General features: G+C 38.6%; 1 protein-coding gene across 4 annotated transcripts in view; it reads right to left on the bottom strand.

Annotated features, from left to right (window-relative positions):
- The window catches only part of LOC124111365 (cys-loop ligand-gated ion channel-like), an 81129-nt gene that overhangs the window by 24064 nt on the left and 31548 nt on the right, over positions 1–25517 (bottom strand). For 3 of the 4 annotated variants that reach the window (XM_046471032.2, XM_046471031.2, XM_046471034.2), the window contains one exon: positions 4046–4174. In XM_046471032.2, the coding sequence (XP_046326988.1) occupies positions 4046–4174 (129 nt within the window). Of the gene's footprint in view, positions 1–4045; positions 4175–18194; positions 18398–25517 lie in introns of those variants that run through there. The other variant, XM_046471035.2, reaches the window with a different exon arrangement.

Here is a 25517-nt window from a genome sequence, read left to right as displayed (position 1 = left end):
AAACAAAACATCTCATGATCTGATATACCCTTATATGGTTAATCGAGTATGAATTATTGCTATATGGTGTTTATTTTGTCACAATCCTCAATTTCCTAAACCCTATTTTGTTGTTGTATGATAATGGTCGTATTTTTGTAGTCGTTATACAATACAGACAATGTGTAAACTTACCAACTGCAGACCTGATTATTCACAAAAGGTCGCACATCTTGAAACTATTTATGAAATGTGGAAATTGTTTCGATGAGACTGAAACATTCGGAATATGCGCCCTGCCCTACTTAAACGTTCAGAAAATGCTTTTAAGCCCTCTTACCTACTCTAAACTGCTGGCATCCATCACTGCATGCATATCACCATGTCTGTTGAACGATGTATGGTGTAGACTGGTTAGGTAGAAGTAAATTGTTTTAATGATCAACACTGCTGAAGCGTGACGGAAAACACCCCGTGTTGGGTTGTGCTTTGCAAAAAGATTAAAGTTAGCACGTCTCTAGCGTTTCGTGCTAGTTTTAGTGTGGCTATGTTTTTGCCGGACCCTATTTTCATCCTTTCTTGCGCCTGATATCCTATTGGTTCAAGTGTTTGCTCCCCCGGGTTCAATTCCAGCTATATAATGTACAATGCCCATTCTTGGTGTATCGCGCAGTAGACTATTACAAAGTCGGCGTGAAACCGTATTTGAGGATTTTCCTATTATGTAATCAGTTGCATGCATTAGAAAATATGTGTTTTCATTTTATGCGGATTATACTGTGTATTCGATGCCCGGATATTTACATTTAGACCCGACGGTCTTGCAAGAGAGGCCTGACGCCGACGTGCAATGCGATGATGTCATGATACAATGAATAACGTCATATGCTTCCGTGATTATTGATCTAGCGGAATGTGGGGAAAAACAACCAAATCGACGTTGTTCTGATAAATATTGATCATATCGAATATTTAATTCACGTATCCGTTTCGCCAAGCCGAATTACACTTTCTTCAAATTTGGCATTGAGAAAAAGACACTTATCAAGAAAAGTTTTCATACGCATTGAATAGTCAGAAACAACGTTTTTTAACCAATCAGATTGCAAAACACACACACACACACACACACACACACACACACACACACACACACACACACACACACACACACACACACACACACACACACACACACACACACACACACACACACACTCGCCAATTCCTTTTACAATTGTGAATAAAACCTCCCCATTCAGTCTATATGGACTGTGTAACATTATCATAATAGTGAACCAAACAGCGTGGGCGAATAGCTGTAGATAATATGCAAAATGTGTTAAAGAACTCATAAAGATTAATGCATGTTTACAATACGTATGTTGTAACCGTTATCTTGAATTTCAATTAGCTGTGGCAGCTTAATGACTCGGATACTCGAGCAATGTGGGTCAACGCGGTTCACGGTAGCTCCTCGGTACTGATCGGAGATCCAAAGTAGATAAGGATGAGTTGTACAGGTTCTACTACACCAAATCAGTACCAGTTTGGAGAGTGCGGTTTTCGTAGGGAGCCTTCAGTGCAGATCGAGAGATATCTGCAGGCTGTGATTGGAGGATATTCTGTAAGGTTATTTATGTCTTTCAAATGTACATCCATCCAGTTATTAAAACTGACCATGTTTTTCTATATTTAGTACTGTCTTTTTCAACATGATGACTTATGCTGAATGTGACCACAGCTATTTTTAAGTAGGTGACATTTGGTGCGAAACTGGGGGTGGTGTGTTTAGCTTCCGGTACTCGGAAAAGGAGCTGGCTAAGCTAGTCATTTTTATTTTTTTTATTGCTGCTCTAAGGCCAAACTGTGCACACACGTACAGGTAATACCTGTTGAATGCTTAGTTATTTAAAAAAAAATCATAACGTTACTATAGAAGTCTATGGGAAAACATTTGGTTGTGAGTAACCTGAAACAATGATGTTGGTAAGTAGAAGAGACAGTTAGCTGCATTCCCATCTACATGTACCGTCCAAACCCAACACGTGTAAACTGAGCACGGTCGAACATACTTTAATGGATTCCTTTGGGCGTGTCAATATTACATTGTATCTCAATCCTGATGAACACAATCTAATCCTCTCCGTCAGAGAACAGTAGAGAGGGTTTGTTATTTCAACGAGTGGGAGGAACGGTGAGGTGTTTGTGTGATAGCTGGTGATATATGGTGCAACCACCTGTTAGTACTTGTTATAGAGTGGGACCTGTATCATGTTCTAGGTATTCCAGTATGTTGAGAAGCAGACAAAACTTGGCAACACGAGTACCTGTAATGAGAGCAACGCTGCTGAAATACAGGTTTTGAAGGAATTACTAAGGGATGCAGATGGGAAAGGTTCCTCCCTAGAGATGGAGGCTGGTGTATGAAGCAGTTTCTAAAACCTTTGTAAACAAACAATTAGTTTACAATAACCATACACGTATTTTTGTCAACGTGGTAAGATACATACACCAGAGACTATCGTGCTGACAGGGAGAGTTGTTACACAATGTTACTGCCCTTGCTTATTATCAGCGAGTGTGTTTAAAACATTATCTAGGCACTTTGGTGGTATGCGGAGTTTTAAGTACAAATGTGATATTGTGAGGACTTTTCCAGGTTCAAAGTAGATCGCCGAAACTTAAATGTCGTGTGTTTATTGTGTTGTGTTTGTGTACGTGAAGCTGTATGATAAGCTTTGAATACAGTTGTGAATGATTTTATATATACATGTATGTTACCAGTGTGTGAAACTGTAGGTGCGGATATACTTACGTTAATGGACGTATCTGTATCTAAAGCTGTTTTTAAATTATTCTTGAAGTTGTATTTGAAGTCGTACTTGAAGATGAAACGAGATCCTTCCAAGTTATGAATCATGTTTAATCGTTGTAATTAACATAAATAATTACATAAAATAACCATAATCAAATCTTTATAAACGTGGATAATATATATAATATACACCAGAGAATACAGGAATAGTAAGGGGTGTGTTATAGAATGTTACTGCCTTTGCACATACCCAGCTTGATGTTTAAAACATTACCATAACATATTGGTTTTACTACTGGGTTTACGGATTTTGCTTCGAAAACCATAGGTATATAGTCGGAATAAACAAATTTGAAATTGCGAAAACAGATTTCCTCAAAGTGATCTCTTAACATAAGTCAACAGGGTGGCATAAAATAAAAATGAAAGGATAGAAAAAAGGTGCCTGGATTTTTACTTTGAATGACAGGCCATGGAGTCACTTCCTTCTGATAACGATGTACTTTGGAGGTTTATAAATTTCTGACGTGTTTTAGGAGACCAGAGGGTAGAAGGTTTCATTTCATGACGTGACATTTGGCACGGCGGACCCATAAACCACCAATATACTATCTAACCGCAATAAAGGTTGGGTTTCGAATAGAAGGCATTCAAAGAATGTTTTTGAACTAGTTTTCTTTTTCATAGAAAATATCACTTTTGATTTAAAATATTAAAATACCCTACAATTAACTTACTAACTTTTCTCTATTTTGCAAATTCATAATGAACCGTTTGCTTATTGTTTTACCGTGTGGAAGACCCGTGGAGATCCGGGTTAGAATAGGTCTTTAGCAACCCATGCTTGCCGTAAGAGGTGACGGGATCGGGTGGTCAGGCTCGCTGACTTGGTTGACGCAGTCATCGTATCCCGATTGCGTAGATCGATGCTATTGATGTCAATCACTGGATTGTCCTGTCCAGACTCGATTATTTATAGACCGCCGTCATATGGCTGGCATATTGCTGAGTGCGGCGTTAAACAAACAAACAAAGAAACACGATTGTGTGGAAAAACTGTTTAAAACTTAATAATGCACTATACTATGCCATTTATATGTATTTTACAGCATTACGTCTCTATGTCTGTGTGAGTGTCAAGAAAGTGTGAGCTAAGAAAGTGTGAGCTTAGAAAAGATCGACTGGTTCAATCTTCGCAGCGTGTTTTCGCTTGTCCGCGCATGATGCTTTTCGCCAAACCTCACTCACCGACTGAATTTGTCCATCCAAACTGGGCTCCCGCCATCTTGCCCGCACGATGACGTCAGCTGTGTACTGTTCCTTCAGCGTGTCGATCTCGCCGACTTTAAAGAACTGCACGCACACTTGTACTTTCACCTGCAAACAAACAAGATGTTTCGGTTACCTGAAAATTGATTAGTTGAGGGAATAAGGTGCTCGCCGCTCGTAGCAATATTGCAGCCGTTTTGCAGCCGTTTTGCAGTATTTTGCAGCCATATTACAATCATGTTGCAGCAGCGTATGCATCAGCCATATTGTAGACGTTACGCTATAATGTTGCAGCATCAATGGTGACGCAACTGTGTAGTAGCTGTTTTTCAGCCATGTCTCAGCCGTTCAGAACCAATGCTGCGGCCAACTTGCAGTCATGTTGGAGAAGTGTAGCAATCAGGCTTCAGCCGATTTGCAACAGTGAGGCGGCGTTCGGCCATGCTGCGGCCGTTTTTCAGTCATGTTGAAGCCGGTTTACAGCTCTGATGTAGCAGTGTTGCCACCGTCACATCACGACGGGAACATCAAGAGCGGGCATAGAAAACAGCCCATATGGAAAATCGAACCAAGAACTTCAGCGTGAAAATCGATGGCATTAACAACTGAGCTACCTTCGCGACCCGATGTCAAGAGCTAATTTTCGACTTTATTGATATATACAGTTTATTCACTTCTAATGTTGCAAGTATGAATTCTGCCTGCTTAATGGTCATCTGAACAATACTAGGCTACTGGAGTAGGGCGATTAAATATGAGCTAAATACCAATGTGAAGCAAATATATCAAATGTCAACACTAAATCGTATGTATTTAATTAGACACCGTATCATCCGACACAATATATTATTGGCTAATGTCAAATTTTAAACAATTAGAACTCGTTGCATTTATGTATTATATTAAAGTACGTATGGACGTATTTTACTGTATATTTTAAATAACAATTAAATCAGCATCAATAGCTACTGGTATAACACATCGTATTCGACTAGGCTTCCCACGCCCTCATGAATCTCAAGTATCAGATAACTGATCCCTTGAAGTTCATAGTTGAGAAATAACTAGATAACTATTATTGTCATTAACAAAATCCGATAACAGCGTTTCACACCGATTCTCTTGCCAAAAGTATGCTCTTTGTTAATGTTCTCTCGCTATATCTCTGCGTCTGAATATGAATAATACACGCACCGCACCGTTTTAGCTTTAGGTAATGTATCCAAATCAATAAATGTACAGAGAACCAACATAAATGAACCATAAATTGTAGATAACATTGAATATAGAATATTTGATTAATTAATTATACAACTTTACCTTGTAATTAACAGATATCATCAGGTTGATATGAAAAGCACAAGTGCTTCTTGACTGGGCGTCATTTCATTTGGTCCCAGAACAAGTACAAGGCCATATCATGTATTTATATTCAGTCGTGCCACATCATATGAAATAGTGCAGAAGCGCTTCTTTCTGTCAGTGTGGGGAGTTCTTGAGCTAGATAGCGGTGAGTGTGTGTGTGCAGTGAATGGTGCATAGATCACCACATTTTTCACATATTCTGCTGACGTAGATCGCATCTACTCTCTAAACAGGTTGTGACAGGCATAACTGTCATGTGGCTGCCAGACATGGCAGAAGAACACGTCTGGGAGCATCGTGTAATAATAGATTACTCTCTGTTGCATGGATATATTTTCTGCATTTAGCACACCAAACACAGAATACATAATATATTCTTATATTCAGCAATATGTTAAAGAGCGGCATGAAAAATATACATTATATATATATATATATATATATATATATATATATATATATATATATACACATACATACATAAAGCATATAGCTCATGTGCCCATATATTCATAGTACTCCCAAAGGATTAAAACTACAAATGTGTACATAAAAACGACAAAACCAATAAATTCCGTTGTACGATTCCGACTATATCATAAACATGTCATACCCGTGCTCGTGGGTTTCACTGAAGTGGTAAACGTCTGAGACCTGAATCACTTTGGGCTTTCCTCCCACATTAAGCCGACACGCCGCGATATAACTGGAATACTGTCAAAAGCGGCGTTAAGGCCAACTCAGTCACTCACTCATAAACATTTGTTTATGAATCGTTATTAATTACTAATGGAAACAGATAGCAAATGTTTGCGAAATGGTTAGCTTATCCTGCCTCACCGCTGGCACCTATCACAAATACATGCAAAGGCATGTCAAACGTTAATTTGAAAAAAAACATACTGTACAAGTCAAAATAAGGAATTGCATCAGACATAATCTTTTTCACTGTACAACGTGTTCAGGTGAACATTTGACTTGCCTTCCCACGTGTATGTGATGGGTACCACAGGTGGGTCAGGATATGCTCACCTTATCACAAAACCTAGTGTCATCACTATTTGATTTCTATAGAAGAGATTTCTTGCGCTTATATTCACAATCCTACCTTTGAACATGTTGACTTATTTTTGTTATATTCATACCTGTTTTTGATTTTGGTTTTAGTAGCCAAACTGTTTTGTTTTTGAAACTGAGACTTTGTACTTCAATGGAAGCTGTATCAGTATTGTCATAAGTACTGAAGCAATAGACCCAACTCATTTACATACAGCGTGGATGATGGCAGCAAACACGATCACTTCGATCCATATGCCATTGCTTGCAATAGGTCGATGAATGACATAACATCCAGACACTCATAACACCAACTCACAGAGTAGCGTCTCAAAGCTGTAAGGGTCCGCTGACGGTATTTTCGAATTCAAAATGTGCCCATATCTTCTGCTGACAGCCCATTAACGTGCACGTTGGTTTTCCGCAAGTTGAACCCATTAAGTCCGGGTATAGTTTTTCCTATCTTATCCTGACACGCCGTGTTGTAACTGAATACTGTTTAAGGTGAATACCCATTCACAGTAAAATGACTTAACTTCATCTTCCGTTCATCCAGTCACTTCTATTCCATTTAAATTGGTGATATTGCAAAATGTATTAAATATAGGTTATGTTTTGTTTTGGTTTGTTGTTTAACGCCGCACTCAGCAATATTCCAGCTATATGACTGCGGTCTGTAAATAATCGAGTATGGACCAGACAATCCAGTGATTGATATCATGAGCATCGATCCACGCAATTGGGATCGATGACATGCATCAACCAAGTCAGCGAGCCTGACCACCCGATCCCGTTAGTCGCCTTTTGCGACAAGCATAGTCACCTTTTACGGCAAGCATGGGTTGCTGAAGACCTATTCCACCCTGGAATTTTTTACGGGTCAAATATAGGTTATGATGTATACAGGCAAGTGTACTGACGCAATACACTGACACGTATCAAGAACACATAATACCGTACTCGACATAATAAGCGCCCGGGGCGCTCTCAAAATTAGAAATAGGGGGCTCCTATTAGAATATTATTTTGGTGAAAAACAATTGAAAGATCGTAAATTTCGTGGTTTATGCAGACAGCCTGAAATGTAAATATACGACAGATATGTTTTTCCAGAATTTAATTTCCCATAATTAAGGATGCATATAACACACGTATTATACACGAATAAATAAGTCTTGTGTACATTGAACAATTGGAAGTGGTGCTAATTGGGATTGTTCCCTAGCCAATATATTAGCAAATATCGCCGTGGGCGCTTATTAGAGCGGGGGGCTTATTACGTCGAATACGGTATATATGGTAATGATTTTCAAGAAAATGTATAATGAAGTTTTTTGTCCCGAACAGAATAGCTATAGTACATCCAACAGTTTGATGCATCAATACAGTTTCTTTTTACTGATAAAGAATACCAAACATTGGCCTATCATCAAAGCACACATCGTAACACATGTAGTATAACAAAATAGGTTATTTTTGTGCCAAAAGCACCACCACATGATGCCAGACAGCACAAGCTGGGAGAGTGATAAGGTGCTGTGAATGTTCACAATAAGGAGTCACAACGTCTGTATCGAGTTGTCTTGCAATCAGGAGGTGAGATGATAGCTTGGCTTGCTCAGACATGAGTACCCAGTGATGTCGTTAACATCACGATTCTTATTGATTTGAAATACCAGAGAAACAGTCGAGTATTGGCAACATGTGTAACGACTCTCAGGATGACGTAGGGTAACTCATAATAGAGGAGACCCGTGAAGATTCCGGGTTAGAATAGGTCTTCAGCAACCCATGCTTGTCGTAATAGGTGACTTTGCTTGTCGTAAAATGATCGGTGGTCAGGCTCACTGACTTGGTTGATGCATGTCATCGATTCCAATTGTGTGAATCGATGCTCATGATATTACTCACTGGATTGTCTGGTCCAGATTCGATTATTTACAGACCGCCGTCATATAGCTTGAATATTGCTGAGTGCGGCGTTAAACAACAAACCAACCAACCAACCATAATAGAGGAACATGGTGTTCTGGATTATTGCACAAATATAGCGACCCGCATGCACGTGTGCATGTGGCTGCTTATACTTAAGTATATAGTCGATAGACCATACTTATACCGGCTTTATAGTGCAAGACCGCCTCCGTGGTCTAGTGGTAGAGTGTCCGCCCGGAGAGCGGAAGGTCCGGGGTTCGATCACCGACCGCGTCATACCAAAAGACGTTAAAAGATGGTACTTGTTGTTACCCTGTCTGGCGCTCGGCATTAAGGGGCTAAAACAAGGATTGGTCGGCTCGGAGTCAGTATACTGTGTCTGAGTAGGGTATTCATGTTAAACTACGGCATGGTATCTCAGTGAGCTAGCACTATAAATCGGCATCAGTCCGGACTTGTACAAGCAGCCACACAAACACACACACGTACATGCACGTCGCTATATAAGTGCAATAATCTTAGACGCGACGTAAAACCCCATTTCACCTCACCTTTATAGTGCAAGCCCAGAGATACCATGCCGCAGTTTAACATGGACACAACATTCTGATTCCGAACCAATGAGTCCTTGTTTTATCCCTTTAATGCCGAAAGGACATCGTAACAGGTATATTTTAACGTATTTTGGTATGATGCGGCCAGAGGTTCGAACCTCCGACTTTCCGCTCTCCGGGCAGACTCTCTATCCACTACACCACGGAGGCTGTGATAGAGGTGATATAGTGGCCGCGTTATAGTCGTTAAGATACACGATCAGATAAGGAAGAAAATTCCATTACGGTGGTGAAAAAAGTAATGTGACAAAATGTATCAGCGAGAAATGGAAAGAGGAAGAAACTGAAACTAGAACTGGACAAAACACGTGTATCTAGTGTTTGCATATGGCCATCGTGTGTATCATATTACAGTTAAGTACGGTTATAACGAACTCAAAGGGACCACTTATTGTAGTTCGTTATAACCGTAGTTCGTTATAAGCATATATACAGCATAACTTCAACAACTAGTCGGGACCTAAAAAGTAAGTTCGTTATATCCGTAGTTTACTGTATATATCATCTCATGTAAGTGGATATAGTTACATCGCTTCAATGTTCACGTTCCCTGCATCAGAGATGACAAGGAAACCTGATATTCAATGAATGGTACGACAAAATGCAGACCTTAAAGGAGGAGGACTATAGCATCACATCCCACATGGATACAGATAGTGCCTCTGCCCGGATACACTGCAGCTATGGTAAAACACCACGAGGCAGATACATTACAAGGTGGCAAACTGAGCAGAGAGTGTGATCGACGATTATGTAATGAGGGGCTCCTGGTGCAGTCTTCACCTTTTTGAAGAAGCAGTTTCAGTATAACATCGGCACCGTAACCTATTTCCATATGCCCCAAGCAAACTGTATGACGCTCAAATCAGGAAACAGTCGGTTGGTGGTAAAAAACAAAGGAAAGGAAATTTGGCTATATGTTGAGGAAGAGTTCACTGACATGTTGTTGAATGATTCTCTGTCTTCGGTATAAGACTGAATACACAAAAGGACGAAACATGCAAGGCGGACAACCGCATCGGAGAAGCGGTACTATGAGAATACCTGCATGTGTCTTGCTTAAAGACATAGGAACTATGGAGCCGATGGGACTCCTTTGCTCAAGAAGAATAACACTGGGCCCAATGAGGAGGTTTAAGATGCAAAGGGTAGAAGGAGCTTTGGCTGAAACTATCAATATTCATTCTGATGATTGCCAAACAAATTCTGCTGGTAGGGAATAATATCTCAAAATATTCAAGAGGCAAAACTATATATAAATATATATAAATATATGTTTCTCATGAATCCAAGAGTAGGTGAGTACTAATGGGCGATCTTTTTGTTCATAAGGGCAATAGCTCTCTTTTTGAAACGATATAAGCGACGGTCCAAACTGTCGCTTCCGGTCTGGTTCCCGGATCAATGTGCGCTGCGACAACTGGTGACATTTAGAGATGGAGCCAAGCTAAACCGCTACCCTGTTGCGCCGTCTTCCAAAAACGTGGTTATTCAACGAAGAATGTCAACATTTGTTCAGTCTTCAACTTAAACACGAATTGACAGGATGGAAGCTGGAAAAGCGCCATGAAAAACGGTATATTGCCACCTCATTTTCTATGTAAGGTAACAGCGAGACATTCTGACAGTCTGAGGTAACATCGCCGTATCGGTGAAATGATGCAAACTCGCCCTATTTATTAGCCTTTGCGTTATTTCCCACGACAAGTCCTCAACTACTGCATCATTCAAATATAACACATACTTTTCATACTACCGTGGACTTCAATGTAATAAAACTGGAGCCTACATTTGCATCACATGGACATCTTTGACAAGCCTTCACCACGTTTTTTTTTATTTTTATACATCCGTGCCTTATTTATAATTGAAGAATAAATAACGTTCAGATTTCATATTCTACTTTTTTATCAATATTTCCCCTTACATCTGATTTCATGTCTTTTTTAATTCTGACAATATTTTTAGAAATATACCAAATGAAAATCTACCATGCATCCAACAACCAATCAGTTACTCAGTTGCAATGTACATACCTGTCACTCATTGAAATAAAAGATTTACCCAAATTATTCTGCCCTTTGTCAAATGTGTCCCATCATTTATAATTAATGCTTTGAGTCATTACGGGTGTTAATTCGTTGATCCATTATTTCTTACAATATTCTGATACTCGTGTTCTTACAATAGTAGTAAATTACAGACATTACAACCAATCTTACTGAGTACGCTGCAAGATGTATATGATACATAAATAGATGTGAATAATAGTTGTATCTTCTTGTTTGGCAACTTATATTTGTGGCATACATTTTGGCATACATATATCCTACTATAGCTATTTATCCTGATTTTCATTCAACAGTACTTCAAGACACATGTAGTATTGAGTATATTTATTAGATATTATGATATAGCAAATATGATTTTAAAAAAGTTTTTTTATTTTGACAAAAATGCAAACTTTACCCCACAGTCATTCCATGTTGATCTGTCTAAAGCATTTATTTATGTTATTTTTTAAACACAAAACAGATTATACTTACATGTGATAACTGCTAAAAGGTCTAATACTAGTACACATGCACAAGTATACAAAGATACCAAAGAAAATTATGACATTAATGTGCAATGCAGATATCTTTTGATGTAAAGAGAAAAAAGAATAACATTATCTATTTTTTGTGCGTGGGAATTTGAAATATCAGTTAAGAATAATAAAACATAAAAAGCAAGGTCTGATGAAATTAAGCATGAGCTTTATCTATTACAATCATCTCATCATGTCAAAGCAAACTGGATGTAGGCACGGCAATGTTAATACAATCATCATTATAATATCATCATCACTAATATATAGGCTCTTTTGAATAATTTTATAAGAATTAAAATTTAAAAAATGCCAAAAATAGTTATCAATAAAAGACTGTCCATAAACCAGCGTGAACGTTACAGATAGAGGTGAATGCTATCCTGGTTAACTGTCTCTAGATGTGATGGCAACATGTACCGCTCGTATCGCGAATATACCACATGCGCTGTCAGCGTAAGTTTGGACCGTCTGACCCAGCGCACCTAGCGGGTTAGTGAAGGGAAGATAAATTGAAAAAGATCGTCCATTTAACTTCACCATGAATCATAGAGTTGACAGTTATGTGTGTTAATAAGTTCATAATATTATTTTTGTCAAACAATAATACCATTTGCGATCGATAGAACATACAGTGTTTGTATATGTTACTTTCATAAATAAAAGAGACACAACCATTTTTCCGCTACACACAGAGTACATTGTACGATCCCGACTACTGGTATATCCTAATCATGTGTTATGAATCACTATCGATTAGTGATAACGCCAGGTGAGCATATCCGGCCCCATCGGTGGCATTCGCCACAAACACATGCAAAGGCAAGCAAAGTACTCACTTGAACAAATACGGGAACATAAAAAATATGAAATTGCATCAGACATGATTTTTGTCACCGATGAGTTTTGGAAAACCCTTTGAAAGCTTTACAAAGGCTTTGAATGTTGTAATCCTGATCAATCAACTTTTGAGCAGGAGTCGTATGACACTCAAGGAATGACAAGCAGGGAATATCAACCAATTAGAAGAATTCCTTCATCCTAATCATGGCACTCATCTGTGTCTAATGCACTATCATGCTTTGTTTGTTGTTTAACAATATTCCAGCTATATGACGGCGGTCTGTAAATAATCGAGTCTGGACCGTACAATCCAGTGATTCTTATCATGAGCATCGATCCACGGAATTTGGATACGATGACATGTATCAACCAAATCAGCGAGCCTGACCACCCGGTCCCGTTAGTCGCCTCTTACGACAATCATGGGTTGCTGAAGACCTATTCTTACCCGGGTCTTCAAATGTCTCCCTATCATGCGACAACACACAGACAGGGTAACCGATGGATATTGTAAAATTCGTGATGGCATATACTGTGGAATTCCAGTAGAAGTTTATTTCCTTTCTCGTCTGCAGGTTCCAATAGTTCGAACATTTACCACTACACAACTAGACGTGCCTGAGATTAGTTACTGACAAGGGCAGTTTGGGGTGCAGCTCATGTGGGTGGCATCTCGTAGAGATAATTATTATGAACAATGGTGGATCGGGGTTTGCTGAAGTTGGAGATTGGAGTGAGATAAATTGATGTTTGCATTGTTTGATAGACGAACCATAATCTTGAGGTGTTTCTTTTGTTTTTCTCATTTTCATATGTTGCTCAATAATTGACGCATCACCCCACATATTGCTATGTCCAGGTATTCACAGGGAAAAAGTATTGCTATTGTATGTGATTTATGCACCCGTTATTCATAAATGACGTTCGGTCTCAATTATCGCAACCTACTTACTTGATACGACCGTAGGTCTCTTGGTGATTTTCCAAATTGCAGAACTGCTACAACGCAGTCATTCCATTTGAAGCAGGTTACACAATTCATCCTGTTCTCCCCTGCTCTACCAGTGACTGCTGCTGACATGTTGGTGCAACTGTACCAATCAGCTAATAGTGAAAAAGTCTGTTTATAGTGCGGGGAGCAGATGCCTTCTAAGCCTTGTGCTTAGTACACGTCCTATTAATTACAATATTTTATGTCAGTTATTATTATTATTATTCCATTGTTTTTATCGAGAGGGATGATGTTAACGCTTCCGACAGCTTATGTCTGAAAGGTTTCGTGGAACTTCGATCATGAATTTATCAACATCGCAGGATAAACAGAATTAACATAATTCTGTTATTTTGCCATTGCTAACTTGAATAATAACCCAGGTTGCATGTTCCAGGTGATGGTCATAGCAAACACGGACAGTATCACACTTAAGTAGGCTTAAAGAAAGCAGATATGTCTGTAACATGACCGCGATAATACTTCCAAGGTTTCAAACTTATCTCATTGCTTCTTATCTACATTGTTTCGCGTCGATGTTTTGGATAGCCATCATTTTGATTCCAGTGATTTTTGATACTACTGAGAGTACATAATCGTTATACGTATCATCATCTTCAGATATACATTAAGCGGATGTTCTCAGTCTGCCTGTTGGAAAGTGTCCCTGGTACAACATGACCGATGCCAAAATATTCTGGAAATATTCCAACATCTTCCGCTGATTTGACATCACAGAATATCTGTCCAACTGTTAGGTGGTCTATTTTAGAACGCTGTACTTACGTAAGTATTTTAACCAGAACATGTACAACCTGCACTATCTAGCACCGGATTCGGTCATCACAATGGTAGAGAAACGGTTGATGGGACGGCATGTTGCCTGTAACAACCAGAGGCAAGATATTGGCACTTTGTTCTTAAATTGCCAAGATGGTAGTTTTCTACGTTATTTGGAAGTAGCAAACGGAAAGTGTTAAATATTGATCGACAGGGATTGCTTTCAATGTTTCATAGTATATATTGCTTGTCATTCTTCAACTTGACATCGACCGATACATCGAAAGTGGTACATGTACGTCCATTACCCATGATATGTCTTTTCTATTTTATGTGTAGAACTTGTACCTTTTTTAAAATCAAAATGCCCTTCTTAAGAGTGAAAACTAGCACGGAATCTATGTTGATGTGAAAAGGTTTTAAATGAAATAATATAAATAAATGAAATGTATGCTTCATGTTTATCAGTGGATGTGGAAGGATGACGGTTTATATAATAAATATCTCTTTGTTTGATGTTTAATGCCGCACTCAGCAACATTCCAGTTCTATGACTATCTGTAAATAATCACTTCTGGACCAGACATTTGGAATACATGAAATGCATCAACCAAGTCAGCGATCCTGACCACCCGATCCCGTTAGTCGCCTCTTACGCATGCATGGGTTGCTGAAGACCTATTCTAACCCGGATCTAACGGGTATAATATCTCTTTGATTCATGCTTACTCTTTTGTGTCATCATTTGTTTCCAGTTATCCATTAATATAAACTATCACTGCTATTTTGCCCTAAAACCCAATGAAATATATTTCGGCGGATAACCAAGTATGGTTATTCTCTGGTGTTTTAAATTTTCATTCGGAGGGCATCTTTGATTGTATTGTAATCAACTACTGATCCCTATTAATCCGGACGCCTCAAAATATGATTTCTATCTGGTCCATCGGAACCGCCTGAATCCGAACTTTTAAGGCAGACACAATTCGACGGGTATGCATTAGATTTGCTTGATGGTCAACATACCTCAGTTAACTATGCAACTAAGCTTGCTTGTGTGTTGATAAACGCTTAAAGAACATTTCGGGATATCGAAAGGGAGTAGTCATTATATGAGAAACGTGTTGGGAATTGGAAAATCAAATTTCATAAAGAACGTCTATATTCACTGAAGACATGGTAGCCTTGAACAGAATATGAGAGCAGACCCCAAAGGACATAACAATATAAAACAATATTAAAACGCCGAGACAGAAACCAATGCATAATTATAAAAACATAAAATATATTTCTTGCACATTTTATATTGATTTGAGATAAACGTGTATGGACAATAAAACAAGTTCATTACCATGGCAACCGCTTTTCGTATTTATAAATCATAGATGCAGTTGTAGTCATGGATGGAGCTCCAAAGGTGTAGATAACAAGCAATGTTGTACAATTTGTTCCTGGTGCCCAATCCATGTGCATTTGTCATTACATACATAATACTAATTTCATGTTGAGGGGATATTGTCCGCAAAGAAATGATTTGATGAGAGAATCGGAATGAAACAAGAGAGAATACTTCAAAATCTCTTCACAAAATAGTCCATGGAACAATAATTTCTCAAACTATAATTCAACCAGAACAAAAAAATCGCAATAACATAATAATAACGATGCCTGGTTAAGCAGTTCCTAATATGAACGTACAAATCAATATACAAATACAGGAGTTTAACTTTTTCCTTGAATATTACATGTTTTTGGGAAGGAGATTCAACTTAATCTATCTGGAAAATGTATTATTAAACAAACACAATAACTTGTATTCAATTGTTATCATTCACTTTATTTTTATATTATCCCAAATTCCAATTACATTTTGAATTAAAACACAACAAGAAAGGTTTTTGCGTGAAGCATTTTCATCATCTTGATACGATTCCTTTCTTATTTATTTATGTTTTTGGGGATGCATTTCTGGATAAGAAATGCTATGTATCTAGTGGTATCGCATGCATCCAATGCTATGTTACCAAATATATTGATTTTAGGACAATATCTGACGTGGAATGCCATTTTTCATCAGGGAATCATTACATATTTAGGCCTTTTCGTGTGAGTATTTACGAAATTTAATAATTATCAGATTAGCATGATACAGACTTAAGACATGTTACGTGTATGTTGTACGATTCCTAGTTTATCACGAGCATGTGTTTATGAATCACTGTCATTTAGTGACCATACCCAAAAGGTGAGCATATCCTGCCCCAACAGTGGCACCGTCACACACACATGCAAAAGCAAGTCAATTGTTCATCTGGAAAAAAAAGGTGTACTTAAAGGCTTTAGTGTTGTAGCCCTGATCAAACAACTTTTGAGCAAGAGTCGTAATGATGCTTTTTGAAGATTTCATACAAAGAGCATGCCCGATTGTACCCGTGAAAAGCTGTAAAATGTAGACACTAGAACTGCTGGAATAGAGCTGGAAATAAAGGGAAAGTTGTCTTTGGGATATTATTTAACACGCTGAAGGTAGTCTCTTTTATTTCGAGTTCAGGTGGGTAAATCAGTGTAAGATGATTGGCTATTCGACCATTATTAAATAATATGAGATCATCGATATATCCGAAGCTTAAGTTTAACTTCTTGGACAAATTCCATCCTTTTGATTTTGCCGATCCAAGGAGAAACTCGAATGCATAAAAATAAACAAGAATGGGAGCCCAATTGGGGCCCATGGGCATACCTACTTCTTGTCAAATGTCCTACACCAAATTTCACAGATGTTATCTGCGGGGAAGACCAGCATTTTACATTTGCTTTCTCAGTAAACTTCAGATGGCATTTGCTTTCATTTTTGACAAATTGTCGTGAACCTTTGAATAAAGAGATGTAACTATATGTAGTGTCACCACGTTTAGTGGCAAATGCCCCTTGCATCAAGGAATGAAGTTTGGGAATGATGTGCGTAAAGTTGAAAAATCAAATGTTTTGATATAATTGACTTCGCTCTTTTCCGAGACTGGCAATAATTAACGAATCACTTTTGTGTTTTTGAGAATCCACATGGTATTAGTTCCACTTGCATTAAACATTTTCTTTGAATATAAATGAATCCTCCCTTGTTTGTATTAAGGATTATGGTTAATGTGCGAGGAACTTTTTACTGGTTTTTGTAGAGCCTCGAAATTCACTACACAAGTTGAATGGACGTATCTTCAGGTTTTTCAGTCAAGCCAAAAGTTGATAGTACTGAAACGTGATTTTGGTACATTTCTTCCTGAGTTAACATACTGGCCTTACACGTGGCATTGTTTTATTTGTCACTTATACCATGTTCTTTGGACAAACAATTAATGTAGTGATGCTTACATATAAAGGAATGTTATTTGAGGCCTTGTCATTGGGGCAATGCACACTTGATGAAATTTGAACACAATTATGCTTTCTTAAGATTATCTTCAACGTGTCCTTGACCTCCTGAGTATATGTATGTATGAGTATATACAGAAGTGAGGCCTCTGCCTGAAGAGCACACAGCTGTATTGTTCATTAACAGATGCCAATCACTATGAGATGTATTGGATTACTTACGTCTAAATAGCAACATGACTGTTTAAATAACTGGAACAACTGTGTAAGGCTGACAGTTTCAAGATAGAAACAACTGTATATTCGTCCCATTAATATAGCAATCACATTGTAAAATCAGAGACCAGACATAGCCCCGAAGCTTGCTAATCAACGAACTGTTAGATACAATGTTATATGGCATTTCCTCGTGGCGGCAAAACAATAATTCTATACTCCTAGTATCTGCTGACGGTGTCATTATGACAATATATATAGAAACATAACGCCGGTCGATAATAGACCCCAAATACCTTATATACTCAGCAAGTCATGATGACCTTTGCGGAAACATACTGCAAGTATGTGAAGCAGCGAATGGATACCTACCATGTATACTACTCCATCAGCGAGTATCCAGAGAAAGGATTGTCCCATACACTCAGTCACTGCCCACAAGTGGGACTTTCACAACCTACAAATCAACTTCAGGCTAACAAGACCACTTGGAAAATATATGACTTCAGAGACTGAAGCAATTTCCTGGTACGTTCCAGAATCTGTTAGACAAGGTTCACACTTGCTGGTGATCATCTCGCAAGCTCACGTAAAGTAACGCCAAGCGAGGAACACTGCAACCTAGTTCCAGTGACTTTGATGAACATATGGTCACCAAATCTACCTTCCAGGGAAGATCTGGCAGCATTCGAAGCTGGAATGTTAGCATATATCAAGAGAAAATGCTAAAGATTCCAAGGTCTCAGCAAAAGGATTCGTGTGTCCTGTGTAATTACATGTCATCTTATTAGTAAATGATAGTTTGGACGGTAACATGAATACATGTTTCTTTATAAATGAAAAGTGAGTACGACAATATGGGCGAGAACACCACAATACCCCAGTGGCAACACATATTAGTATGTAGATTACTACAGTGCAAACTATTGTGGAACAAAATGATTATTTTTTTGATTTAGTGTGTTTGTTTTAGTATAGTAATATACATTATTTGAACATTTATGAAAGACAGAATTCTAATACAAACAATATATTTCGATATTTAAGGAATGAAGACAATTTGCCAAACACAATTTTGTTTGAGGATAAAAGGCTCTATTGATTAAGTATATTTCGATACGCTAAATTTGATTATTTGACGATAATAGAAGAATGAATGTATTGTGTATTTATGATAAATGTATCCTTAAAGTGATTCGAATGAAAACTTTTAATCAATAACATAACATTTAGTACACTATCAGATTTTGAGATATTATTATGTGCCAATCCAAAATCTTCGAAGTACCTTTCGGCAGATGATCGAGAGTTATTATTCTCAGGCGTTGATGCTTTATATTCTGTTAAAAGAAAAATCTGTTTTGATCCCAAGAACGAATAATCAATATATTAATATTCTGTCTAACTGCTGTGAGCCCTTTCCTCTTTCGCCGCGCTAATCTGATGGGACAGATGCGCACATGAACATGTACACACACACACACACACACACACACACACACACACACACACACACACACACATATATATATATATATATATATATATATATATATATATATATATATATGTGTGTGTGTGTGTGTGTGTGTGTGTGTGTGTGTGTGTGGCATTTCCTTATTGACTTGCTGCTTCAAGTAAGCTCTAAATATAACACCAGAGAATCAGGCTCGATTATCTGCCAGAACAGATTACACTGGGCTTTAAAGTCAAAATCGTGGTGAAAATTATATGGAAAAGATCACTTCACAATCAGTGATGACATAAGGTGTCCGCGAAAATGGGTAATCATTTCCTGCTCTACCGGTAGCACCCGCTACAAACGAAAGTTGCATAAAATGTAAGTGTCAGTTAACGCCGCATAGCAGTACTCCTGACATACAACAGCAGCCTGTAAACAGGTCTTGATCAGATAATCCAGTGATGTTGAACCAGACAATCTAGTGACACGATAGCGCGTTTACTGATATGGTTGAAACGAAAAACGATATATTGATTTAAAAAAAACTTGCAGTTGATTGTGAAAGTGGCGATGGTCTCTAAACGTGTCCATTACCGATCTTTCAATATCCTTTGGGGAGTGAGATAAGATAAATGGAAAACAATGGAATTGCAAACATGCTCACAACGACGCATTTGCCACTAATATGCTTCAAATCGGAAGTGCCTACATTTCAAAATACCTAAACAAACTACAGAGGTAGACTGTGATGTTTGTATCCAATCTATAATGCTTATGAGTCTGACCTTGACTATTGCACATGAACATGACGTTACAAATTAACATGGTTTTAAAAGTGACATTTGAAACATTCAATATCAATATTTGGTATCAATATTCTTCAGGTGAAATCGTTTTCAGTTGTCTTACGGACACATCGACCCTTTAAAACTATGAAAAGTGAATATTGATGTTTGTGAAAACTTACAGATCCACCATCAGAAATTTTGTTCATATTGTCTTTTACTTTTCTTACGAGGATATTTCACACAGAAAACAATAGTCTGTCCTCATAATTATTCTGCACACACACACACGCACGCACGCACGCACGCGCGCGGGCACGCACGCACACACACACACACACACACACACACACACACACACACACACACACACACACACACACACACACACACACACACACACACACACACACACACTCTCTCTCTCTCTCCAACCAATACACAGACAGACAGACAGAGGTGTACCCCTACAACTCTGCTGAGCTGCTCCGTGACCGATTATACAGTTGGATCAACAGTGGTTCTCAGTTTACAGGCAACCTTTGCAATACCATGCTTCGAAGACACTACAAAGATGTATTTGTTGAGAACGTATCCCCTTCTGAACTTGACCTTTAGAATTACTACGCATAGGTCAGCCCGTTTACAACTGGGTGTACCCACAACATGTTCGCACGCATGCTCACACATGGTGTTCCGTAATTTGTCTGTAGTCACAGTAAGTGTGTGCTTCATCAGATGGAATGTGGACTTTGATCTCCTGTGCATCTTGCTTCTCCATATTCTGCAGGTATAAACCGTTTCAGAAATGTATCTTTGTGTATTGTTGTAAAGTGAGGTAAATAGGGGTTTACAACGTTGAAGATCATTGAGTTGCGTGCAGTTGTGTTTAGTGTGTGTGTGTTTGTGTTTGAGTATTGTCTGTGTATGTGTGTAATGTGAGAGGTGTGTATGTATGGTGTGTGTGTGTGTGTGTGTTTTTGTTTGTTTGTATGTATGGTGTGTGTGTGTGTGTGTGTGTGTGTGTGTGTGTGTGTGTGTGTGTGTGTGTGTGTGTGTGTGTGTGTGTGTGTGTGTGATATTTATATTGCTCTTAAATGTTTAGCTGCGTAGAAAACTAGATAAGAAGGCTGGCACCCCAAAGAACAAAAAAACTTATACAGATTATGTTGGAGAGACTTTTAAGAAGTTTAATAGAGTAACTTTCTGATCACAACAACGCCATTAATGTTGAAAAATATTGTTGACAATAGAAAATGTAAACAATTAGTCTGTTACTCAGAAGCACTTTATTTGACTTTCGAACTTGCTTCCAATAATTATTATTACAATAAAGATACATGTCTGTATTAAAACCGTCCTGGTGGAACTCAACGATCCATCATCCCAACTTCATAATACTGAAATGATGTTTCCAAGATGCCTGTTATTCCACAGTTGTGGAGTTTAATGGTGGAACCGTCGAAAATTCAAGTCAAGCACCAGCTTTTTGTTTTCTTAGCATTTAGATAGTTTGCTGACATGCATCTGCCAGATTTACTATCGTCTGTAATCAGGAAAATATTTGTGTTCCTTCGTAAACATAATGTTAGGAGTTAAACACACCACTCTGACCCAACTTAACAGGGCAAATATATTGCATCATCAAGGTCGGTCGAGGTGAACACATCAACACCTCATCTATTTTGGGCAACGAATTTTCGACCAAAAAACATCTCTTGATTTCTCCAAAATCTCTTGATTTTGGACTGTTATATTGATTTATTAAGTACCGCCGAACCCTAGGCGTCAGTATTTCGCAAGTCATATCGATTTAATTTGTATGAGTGATCCAGAGTATTTCAGTCGTCTCACGGCGTGTCAGTGTAATGTGGTAGACAGACCCAATGCCGCTTAATTTACAACGGGTTTAGAACTTAAGAAACAAGGATCATAATGTTCTCGCATTCGGGACTCGAACCCCTCGATCAGCTGGTACTAGCAGCTAAGGGACGCCAATCTTAATTGAGGTTCCCTAAGATCACTGTGCTCAGCAAAGTAGTGAGGTGAAATGGGGTTTAACGTCGCGTCCAAGATTATTGCACTTATATAGCGACGTGCATGTACGTGTGTGTGTTTGTATGGCTGCTTGTACTAGTCCGGACTGATGCCGATTTAAAGTGCTAGCTCACTGAGATACCATGCCGCAGTTTAACCTGAATACCCCACTCAGACACAGTATACCGACTCCGAGCCGACCAGTCCTTGTTTTAGCCCCTTTGTGCCGAGCGCCAGACAGGGTAACAACAAGTACCATCTTTTAACGTCTTTTGGTATGACGCGGCCGGGGGTCGAACCCCGGACCTTCCGCTCTCCGGGCGGACCCTCTACCATTAGACCACGGAGGCGGTCTCCCACCAAATAAGATGACGATCATTGTCAAACAATTACATTTTGTGCAGAACCTGTACATGTGTGAGAACCGTCCAAAAAGCATGTCTGCGAAGAACAGGCAAAAACCAGGCAACCTCGAAATCGTGACTTACATTTCAGAAGGGGAGTATAACGTAAATTAATTTTCAAATGAAGCCGACGCACACCTTCCTATGACGAAGGAGATTCTTCCCGCTGCAATAAATATAAACTGTTTCGTATTTAAAAGGTGTTCACTTAAAGAGCTGAATAGAAAAGGTGGTATAACGAGGAAGGGTTAGTAGTTTATTTATTACTCACGTAACGACGCACATTTTCTCATTGAACGCTCAACACTGGTAAAAAAGGCGTAGAAATACAATATTTGTAGCTGCTCATCTCTTGTGCACCGCTTTCTCTGAGATCGATAAAAAACGAAAACTATGCAGTTTCAAATCATCAGAAAGACAAGTGTCCTTATTGAAGAAACAGCTGCAGTTAAAGGTCACATCTAGGTCATAAATTTAAACTCGTTCAATGTAGGCAGGGAGATAACTCCGTAGACAAGTTATGTATCATAAACTACATGTGTTTATATTTACTCAACATGCAAAAATTAGTTGCAGTAGACGCTAACTGCAGAACACCAAACACGTGGTTGTAGCGAGTGACGTTAAAGAGGGCAACTTGCGTAATGTCTATTGATTTGTCGAAGGGAGGTCACATTTGCAAAACGAAGCTGAAGATCGTAAGCACTGTGGCGATGAACTTGATGTTGTTGAATTATAATATGCAGATTAATAATCTGTTTTGATATCTGAAAGTCAGAATCTTTGTTACCTTGCGCAACAAACAGGTTAATTTCTGTCCGAAACTGTTTGTTCCAACTGTTCTAGCTGTTGGATTATTGCAAACAATCAAATCACAGTTGTAATAATTCGGGGCTTTAAATGGTTATTGAGCTGCATGTGTGATATTTTCATGCAAGTTAAGCAGTATCGGGAGAAGCTAATCTTTCTTGGCACAAAGTAGACCTTGTGTACAGCTTGCACAGTGCTACCTCTTTTCTCGACTAAATGTATTACTGTCAGTAGGTAAAGTTTTTACATAATGAATAACACAGCTGGAGGCTTAAAAAGTTGCATCTTCAACAGAAAAGAATAAAGTGGCAATGCCCCCGCCGGTATACTGCATAAATACTGGTAAAGGCGGTGTACAATGATACAATATCACCATTTGGAGAGTAATATTATGTTTATTAAAAACAATATGCTAGATTGAGTTATTGAGAGAGTTTGGTTTAACGCCGCTTTTAGCAGTTTCCAGTTATATCACGGCGCGTCAGCTTTATGTGGGAGGAAAGCCCGAAGTGATGCAGGTCTCAGAAGTTCACCACTTTGGTGAAACTATATGCTATAACGCCCCTGCGAATGTCGCAATGGTGCTACGTGTATGGAAACGACAAAGGGACTCCAGGATGGGCGCAAACAACACATCGTCCTGCACCAGTCCAGAAATCAGCATAGTGCATCTTTTGACTCCTATCTGGTTCGATAAGCAAATGCCTGTGTCGTCCATCAATTTCCCACCATCCATCTTTCTCATCCCTTATCGAAATGTAGGCGAGCCAATATCTGTAGTTTGGGTGAGAAGCTGGCAGACTTGGCGTTCTTCACTGCTGTCAGAGTGGGTAGTTAAACAGGGATCACGGTACAGGTCTCGCTTACTCCAAGATATGTAGAAAAAGCACAGCGAATTTCATTAGGTGACGAGGCTCTTTGGCATGACGGGTTCCAAAATCTCAGAAACGGTTAAATGTTTAAAAAGTAAACTCTATGGACGTGGCGATGGGTGTTAGAAGATCTATATCGAGGCCTGTGTTTGTTTTACGTGAAAATGTCAATGTAAAAGCAATCAATCAATGCTTCAGCTTCCTGTTGTTACAAAAGATTGACTAGGAGAAAAAACCCAGATCAATGTTGACGACAACCCGGTCTATTTAAGAAACTGAAACTTTCTGTACAAACAAACCTGTACGTAGGGAGATTGGAACGAAGGTGAATTTCGCGTCGAAAGGGTAAATAGACAAACAAATCAGTAACAAACTGAGTAAATTAGTCAAGCATGGTTTAGTTACTGTTATACAACCTGTAAATCATTCAAATCTTTCAGACATGTAAAGGAAGTTTCACAATTTGACGCATCAATGACATGATGTCAAATGCAATTCCCTATTTTAACCATATGTTTCCGTTTTATCAGGTGAGCAATTGACTTGCATTTGCATGTTTTTGTGATGAGCGCCATCGTTGGTGCGGGATGCACTCACCTTTTTGCGAGCACCTGGTATCTATTTAGTGGTTATAAAATCAAATCGACAACTCTTTCCTTTTTCATAAGTTTATGAATCATAATGGAAGAGTAATGATAACAGGTGTCAGCGAAAACGTGAGCGTATCTTGTCCCACCTGAATTATGGAAATGGTTTTGTCGGTTATATTGATCCAAAAGATGTTTTTCGGAAGCCATGGTAAAACACTTTGTATTAGATATTGTCATGATTCAACTGTCAAGAAGCTGACACATTATGTACATTGAATTATTTAAATAATCGACAAATAAGCCACTGGATTTCTTGACGAAGAAGAGTAAATAATGTTTTTAAACATTATAGTCACAGCCAACTATACGGCGTTTGCATTACTTTGCACAAAAAACAATGTACCGTGTTAACGGCAAATGACCTCTGCCTGCTCCCTGAAGACGATGAATCAGAGCCAAATGCCTCCATTGACAGAAATCAATGGTTTAACCTCGTCAAGATGTGTCTTTCTCAATGTGCAAGGGCGTGCAACTTGCAGACTTCTAATTCTGTTCTCGAAGAACCCCAAGGAAAGCAGATTAAGTGTCACAAAAATCGAGCACACGCTAAAAACGAAAAGCGACCATGCAAATGGAAAATGAATTACACTACACGAGGCGAAGACTTTCGCGTCGAAATTTACTGCGCACGAGCACGTCCTAGTAAATCGCGATGACGTCACTATTATGTTCATC

The sequence above is a fragment of the Haliotis rufescens genome, unplaced genomic scaffold (assembly GCF_023055435.1).
Source record: "Haliotis rufescens isolate VD_foot unplaced genomic scaffold, xgHalRufe1.0.p SCAF_4, whole genome shotgun sequence".
Classification (NCBI taxonomy): Eukaryota; Metazoa; Mollusca; class Gastropoda; order Lepetellida; family Haliotidae; genus Haliotis; species Haliotis rufescens.
Note: the sequence above shows the minus strand (reverse complement) of the source record. Positions and strands in the feature narration are given on the sequence as shown.